Genomic DNA, 7,349 nt, shown 5'->3' with positions numbered 1-7,349 from the left:
GAACAAGGGGAATGGTTTCCACTGCCAGAGGGCAGGGATGGATGGGATATGGGCAGGAATTGTTCCCTGGGAGGGCGGAGAGGCCCTGGCACAGAGTGCCCAGAGCAGCTGCCCCTGGATCCAGGGATCCAAGGCCAGGCTGGACAGGGCTTGGAGCAGCCTGGAATAGTGGAAGGTGTCCCTGCCCTGGCAGGGGTGACACAGCATGGTCTGTAAGGTCCTTCCAGCCCAAACCATTCAGGGATTCTATGATTAGCTGTCTCTACTACAACCTTGCAAAAAGAAAAAACCCACCACAATGGAAGTATAATTATATTCTCTTTTCTCAGCTGCTAAAAGATCAGTTCATCATGGGAAGCTGACCACTACAAACTGTTAATTTTCAATCACTGTTTTTGAGCAAAAACACAGGATTACCAATTATAACAAAGCAGAGGATCCAGTTCATGTGGAAATCTGATCATTTATCTCATGATGGCTCTGTTCTTTAACACCTGGGTGACTACAGTCCAGTAACTATTTCCTATCACCAAAGTGTTCACTTTCTTTTACACCAGGCAAAACAGTGTCAGCAGTAAATACAAAAGGGTTTAACAGACTGGGAGGAACAGGAATGAGACACTGAGGTATTGGGTGAGTGAAACTGGAGGAATTTTGCTGTGGCTTTGAGCCACCTCCCCAAGATAAATCACAGTGAGCACTGTGAGCACCCGACAGAGCAATGCAACAGTCGTGGTCACACCACTGCAACACGAGCCCACGAAGAGCTGAAGTTCAGTTCACAGCCTGGGTTTGGGCTGCCAAAACCCCTCTGTGGGATTACACCCCTTAACCACAGGTGCTCTCCAAGCAGGGCATCAGCTCCAGCAGGAGAAGGGAGCAGGGGTGCAGAGGACAGCTGAGTGCAGGAGGATGGTGGCAGTGTTAGATTTAGGGTTGAACTCCATGATATCAAAAGGTCTTTTGCGACTTTAATGATTCTGTGACTTTGTATGTGGTCCATGTTCTAGGAGGAGATGCTGCAGAAGGGCTGGGAAAACCCCAAAGTGTCCAAAGCAGCCATGTGGCAACACTCAAACTCCTCCAACACCTCTGGTGTCCTCACAAAGCTCAGCATCTTCCTGGGTTTCCCACACCTGCTTCTCCAGCAGCAAGTGGATCAGCTTCAGAACCAGCCTTTAAGAAGGCTGGAGAAGAGAAGGAAGGGGTCACTGCAGAAGCTGTCAGCTCCTACGGGGGCCTTTGGCTCAGTCCACCTGCACACCTTCAGGCAGCTCCACCACCACAGGAGCACAGTCATCAGGCTCTGCCTCAAAGTCCCATTTGAATTTCTTCGTCAGGTGGGCCTTGAACTTTTCAGCCTTTTTCCTCAGAGCCTCATCCACAGCAGAGCTGCACGTGCAGGAGAACAGCACCTGAAAGAAAGAGCAGAGGTCAGGGAGAGCTCAGCCATGGCACCAGCTGGGCATCTCCTCCCTACAGAGACACCAGGGAGCACCAGGAGAGAGCCAGGTTAGGATCTACCACCCTGGGACTACTCTGGCTTTGGGGCACCCAACCAAAGCCCATACCTCTCACCTCACAGCCCAAGCCCATCCTGCCTTCACACCACTGAGGCAGCACCACAATTATCTGCACTCAGGTAAGAACTTTGTCTGAAGCAGGAGTATGTTTGTAACTGAATTTGTACTGTGGAATTCTGAAATACGCCAAAATGTGAGCTAAGGGAAACGTCTTGACAGAAGGGATTTAAAAAAAAAATCAAATACTAGTAGGCAAATTTCCAGCAAGTGTCCAGAAGGCCAGTACATAACTGCACCCCTCATTTTCATGCATTGAGATCTCCCAAAGTATTTTTGTAATATGGCATTACCAGAATTTAGGATACAGAGGAAACTTAACGAAAATACCGACTGTCAGAGACAAATGGGAGCTCTGAAAAGAGCCCGGTTATCCCCACCTTGTGCCCAGGGTGCTGATATCTGGAGGAATCTCTGCCTTCCATCCCCAAACATAACCCTATTAAAGTGTCACAAATTCACAGCCTCTGCTGGCACCTCAGAGGGGAAGCATCTGTGTGTGATTAACGGGGCACTAAGCCCCAGAGCCCAGCTCGTGCCAGCCTGGTTCTGCCCCTCCTGAACTCGTGATCCAGAACTAATTTCCATAAAGAGAAATCTCCTCTGGGGAAAACACAGCCTCTTATTTGGGGGAGACCTACTGAAAGCTGGATACAACACTGACAGTGAGCAGCAAAGTTCGCTGCTTTGTGGATGAACATTTGCCTTTTTCTTGCTCATTCGACTGGAACACTGCCTCTAAGAGAACTCTTACACAGCAATGCTGCTGCTGGGGGAAAAATGACTGAAAGATTATACTTCCCACTTCTTCTCAATGAACTGCACATTAAATTAATTATTTCACCAAGTTGTTTTTTTTCTTTTTTTTCTTTAAGCACTGGTAGAGCTGCACAGTCACTGGTGGCTGTGCTGAGCTCTTCTTGCCTTGGATTAAACTCCAAAACTGAGGTTGCTGCTTCCAGAGCTGAGCAGGAGCTGCACAGACAATGCCCTCCCCCAGAGCTCTGAGCATCTGCCCACGGGCAGCTGAGGCAGAGAATTCTGATGTCTGGGTGTCAAGTGAGAGGTAAGGAAAGGCCCAGAGCTTCCCTGGCACCCCTTCGGGGAAATCCCATGGGAGCAGAGAGATGGAGGAGGAAGGGCTCAGTTTGCAAGGCTTTTCTTTCTCACTGGGAATGTGCTGACTCCTGCCAGCCTTAAGGGTGATCCTGACACCAGCACAGCTCCTGCTGAGGGAGTAAAACACAGACTGATGGAGCCCAGGGGTGGACAAGAGCCAGGCAGCCAGAACCAGCAATAAGGGTTACCTAAATTCCCCTCATGGGGAGAGAATGGCTAGCTGCCATATTCTGGATACTGCTGGGAACTGCCAGCACTGCTCTGAGCGTGCTGCAAACGCAGCTGGGCTGTGTACTCCTGTAGTGGGACGGAAAACAATCCACCAAGAGAAATAAAATATAGATTACAACCCTCCTGAGACTTGTTAAGAATCACAATTGAAAAATCTGAAAGGCACTTGACTAAAGTAATGCTTCCTAAAACATTTTACCTAACAATCAAACCCAAACACCTCCACCCTCCCCAAAACTACAGCAAGAACTTGGGGTTAACAAGGAGAGGAATGGAACTGCTCCCTGGGAAAGGAAAGGACACCAGATTCTGTAGCACAACTGCCCACAGCTTCCTGCAGGGCTGGTTCCCATTGCTCAGCTTTATCAGTGTATCTGATTTGGGCTGTTTTTTGGTAGACTAAGCTAGTCTGCTGCACTGCCAGCACAGTCACCAGCAGGAGCAGTATCTTTGGCTTTTTGGAATAACCATAAATTCCCTCTGGATAAGAACTTTACTACATGAAATCCTGAGGTGTGCTAAGGAATGGAAAAGCTTCTTAAACACTATCACTGCCTTTAGCTCAGTGAGGTTTTGCTGCAGCTTCCCTGCACACTGAGCCAACCATTCCAAAACCCACCATCATCAGTCCTTCATGCCACAGGTTTTTTTGTGTTGTTTTTTTTCCTTTTGAGGAAGAAGGGCATTTTGGAAAAATTAAGCAGATACCAAGTTGTACTAACCCAGTCTCTCTTGTAGCTATTGAGCTGAATTTCTTGCTGAGTAACAGCAGGAAAAAGTAAATTCCTTGTGCTTAGACAGGCTCCCACCTCCCATGCAGCTTCATTTCTTTGGCATTCTCCCCAGATGAGCTGCCCTGTATGCTCTCCCTCCCACTGCCATTCCCAGGGAACAGCCACAAACACACCTGTAAGGTGCTGGTTAAAAAGTTGTCTTGGGAGACAATGTCCACAAAAAAATCTGCGGGGATCTCGTTGAGCTGGTGATACAGCACGGAAATGAGGTTGATGTAAAGGTCTTGGTACTTCCCCATGGCCTCCTCTGAGCGGCACAGGATGTTCAGGAGTCTTTTCCAGTGCTCAAAGGCATCGTACACGTTCCCAATCAGGAAGCAGATGAAGGCAAACTGCAGCTCAGCTGTGTGGGTTCAGAGAAGGGAAGCAAAACAAAACGTAAGACTAAACGGATATCCTGGGGATGTGTCCCCCCCAAAGCTCTGTAAATGATTTCTAAACCCTGGTTTGGCTTTTGCAAAGTGCACTCTCACCTCAAACACTGACCCTGTGCTGCTCTCCAGCTGGAGCAAAGCAGAACGGGGCAGGTCACCTGTAACTCTGATTATCAGCACTGAGAGGGACTTTACAGACAGCAAACAACAGACCCAAACATCACACCAGACCCTGCCGTTATTCTGAGAATTCAGCCTGCCTGTGCTGAGTGTCCAGCACCACATGGGACTGCAAACACCGCTGTCCTGGCATCCTGGGGGAGGTCAGCAGTGCGTCTGCCTTGATGAATTAAGAGCCAGGGTTCATCCCACTGGATGCTTATCATCGACTGCTTTGCCACCATTCCCTAGATTAATCTGTTCTTTTTTACATCCTACAGTTGTCTTTGGTAATTTTGAAAAGGAATAAATCGTATAATGCTAATGTACAAAAAATGGAAGAAGGGACAAAGGCTTATTCCAAACTTGGGTTTCCAGCTGGGAAGCTGGGAGGGCTTCTCCCTCCATCCTGCAACAACGCAAAACCCTCCTCCAGGACCTCCATAGGCTCAGCATTTATTAGTATCACAGGTTGCAAAATAGGTCGGGGAGCAGTTACTCTGGGAGCTCTGGTGTCCCCACAGCAGGGCTGGCACTGCCACTGTCACCAGCAGCACATGGAGCACACACAGAGCTGGGCCAGGTCACTGCACCAGGAACCACCAGCTGGGAGGTGCAACCAAACAGGAACAGGGCTCTGGGGAGCCCATCCCCACCTGATGCTCCCAGGACTCTATACAGTATGTCCTCAAGAGGTTCGCTGAACAGGTAAAGTGCCAGACACCAAGGCCAACTGTGACCACTGCTTTTGACTTAATTTGGGGCAATCTGGGCTGCAGCACCACGTCCTCACACTAGAGAGTCACGGAACATAACTACAGAATATCCTAAGGGGGAAGGATGATCCAGTCCAGCCCCTGTCCCTGCACAGACACCCCACCAACCCCACCCTGGGCATCCCTGGCAGCGCTGTCCAAAGGCTCCTGGAGCTCTGGCAGCCTCGGGGCCGTGCCCATTCCCTGGGGAGCCTGGGCAGTGCCAGCACCCTCTGGGGAAGAACCTTTCCCTGAAATCCAACCTAAATTTCCGTTGACAGCTCCAGCCGTTCCCTGAGATGCTCTCCCTGGTCACACAGAACAGAGATCGCAGCTGCCCCTCGGGAGGAGCCGCAGCCCCTCGGAGCTCTGGCCTCAGTCTCCTCCAGGCAATGGGAATAGCCCCTGCGGCTGCTAAAAGCTCCACAAACTTCTGTTCTGCGCTGAAGAGACCTCTGGGCGCGCAGGGAACAGACACGGGTTCCACCCTGGAGCCGTGTCTTTGCACAGAATGCCGTTTCCCCCGGGCGGCGCTCACCGAGCAGGCCCAGCGGCCGGCCGGGATAGCGCTGCTCCATCACCCGCTGCAGGGCGTAGCTCAGGTCCATGCTGTGCCGGGTGATCTCCTCGGGGGTGGCCCCGTCGGGGAAGGCCTGCCGGGGCAGCTCGGAGAAGCGGATCTGGGTGCCGGCCCGCGGCCGCATGCGGGGCAGCCGGGCCAGGCCCTCGGCGTAGCTGCGGCACTCGGAGCCCAGCGGCGGCCGGCGCTGCCCGGCGCGGTCCCGCGTGTGCCGCCCCGCCGCCTCGGGCAGCACCTCGGCGAAGGCGCAGATCTGGCCGCTCTCGGGCTGCAGCTCCTCGGCCGCCGCCTCGCTGATGAAGTTGCTCAGCGACACCCACTTCTTCAGCGTCTCGTAGGGGTAGGGCCCCAGGAAGGGGTCGAGCTCCCGCAGGTCGGCCCGCAGCTCCTCGCCCCGCTCGGGGGGCTCGGGCCGCACGGCCTCGCCCGCGGGGTCCCAGCGCAGCACCCGCACCTCGCGGCGCCGCAGGCTGAGGAAGCGGCCGGAGCGCGGCCCCGCGTCCCGCCCGCCGGCGCCGGCCGCGCTGCAGTGCACGAAGTGCAGCCCCGGCGGAACCATCTTCACGCCGCGGAACCGCGGCCCCACGGCCCACGCGCTGTAGTCGATGCCGAACTCCGTGCCCTCGGGCACGTCCAGCACCACCACGGCCGCGCCCTCGAAGAAGAGCTGTCGGGCCAGCTCGGGGTCCGGCCGCGGGGCCGCCATGGCCGAGCCGCACCGCCCGCTCCCGGATATCCGGGCCCGGCGGTTCCGGGCACCGGGCGGGAGGAGCCCGCCCAGAGCGGGGCGGGGCCGGGGCTGGGCTCCCCGGGCGGGCACTGCCCCCGGCTCGGTCCCCGTCCCTGTCCCTGCCCGGTCTCTGTTCCTGCCTGGTCCATGTCCCCTCCGGACGTCCCCAGCCCCAAGCCGGGCGCTGCTCCCGTTTGCCTCTCCATGGCTGGCGGCCGCTCCCCGCTGAGCCATTGTCCCCAAAGGCGGTCCCCAGTCCGGGCAGCTGGCTGCCGTTCCCCTGGGCCCCCCGTGCGCCCAGCCCCGCAGCGGGGCAGACGGGCAAGAGCCATGCCTGGGACTGATGGAGCGAGAGGCTCCCCGGGACAGACACACGGCGAGCCTCACCGTGACACACAGACCCCTAAGCAGGACAGACTGTCCCAGCACCGTGTCCTCCCTCCCAGCACAACAGACAGAGTCAGGGTCCCCAGAGAGGGGCAGTTCCCACCGCCTCCCTGCATCCTGTGCATTCTCACAACCACCTTCGCTGCCACACGGTGTGCCTGAGGCTCAGCACCTGCCACGCGAAGCCGTTCCCGGCTCCACCAGCTGCAATTCCCGACCTGGCAACGTCTTCATCTGCCCTTGGTGAGGTGAGATCCTACCTGCAGAACTGCGTCCAGCTCTGGGGTCTGCAGCACTCGAGGGATATGGAGGTGCTGGAACAAGTCCAGGGGTGGCCGTGGAGATGCTCCCAGGGCTGGAGCCCCTCTGCTCTGGAGCCAGGCTCAGAGAGCTTGGGGTGTTCACCTGGAGAAGAAAAGGCTCCAGGGAGTCCTTGGAGTCCCTTGCAGTGCCTACAGGGGTTCCAGGAGAGCTGGAGAGAGACTTGGGACAAGGGCCTGGAATGCCAGAACAAGGGGAATGGCTTCCCACTGCCAGAGGGCAAGTATGGATGGGATATTGGGCAGGAATTTTTCTCTGGGAGGGTGGGCAGGCCCTGGCACAAGGTGCCCAGAGCAGCTGTGGCTGCCCCTGGATCCCT

At 55.3% G+C, this 7,349-nt stretch overlaps 1 protein-coding gene across 1 annotated transcript; it reads right to left on the bottom strand.

Annotated features, from left to right (window-relative positions):
* Nucleotides 1–297: 297 nt before the first annotated feature.
* Nucleotides 298–6,298, bottom strand: AAR2 (AAR2 splicing factor). Its single transcript, XM_040080399.1, has 3 exons — nucleotides 5,551–6,298; nucleotides 3,838–4,067; nucleotides 298–1,415 (listed from the first exon to the last, which is right to left on the bottom strand). Exons 1-3 carry the CDS (start codon nucleotides 6,296–6,298, stop codon nucleotides 1,248–1,250), a joined length of 1,146 nt encoding a protein of 381 aa, XP_039936333.1. The 3' UTR covers nucleotides 298–1,247.
* Between the last annotated feature and the right edge of the window lie 1,051 nt (nucleotides 6,299–7,349).

This window comes from Hirundo rustica, chromosome 16, assembly GCF_015227805.2.
Source record: "Hirundo rustica isolate bHirRus1 chromosome 16, bHirRus1.pri.v3, whole genome shotgun sequence".
NCBI classification, from domain to species: Eukaryota; Metazoa; Chordata; class Aves; order Passeriformes; family Hirundinidae; genus Hirundo; species Hirundo rustica.
The sequence above is the reverse complement of the archived record's forward strand: the minus strand, read 5'-3'. Positions and strand labels throughout refer to the sequence as shown.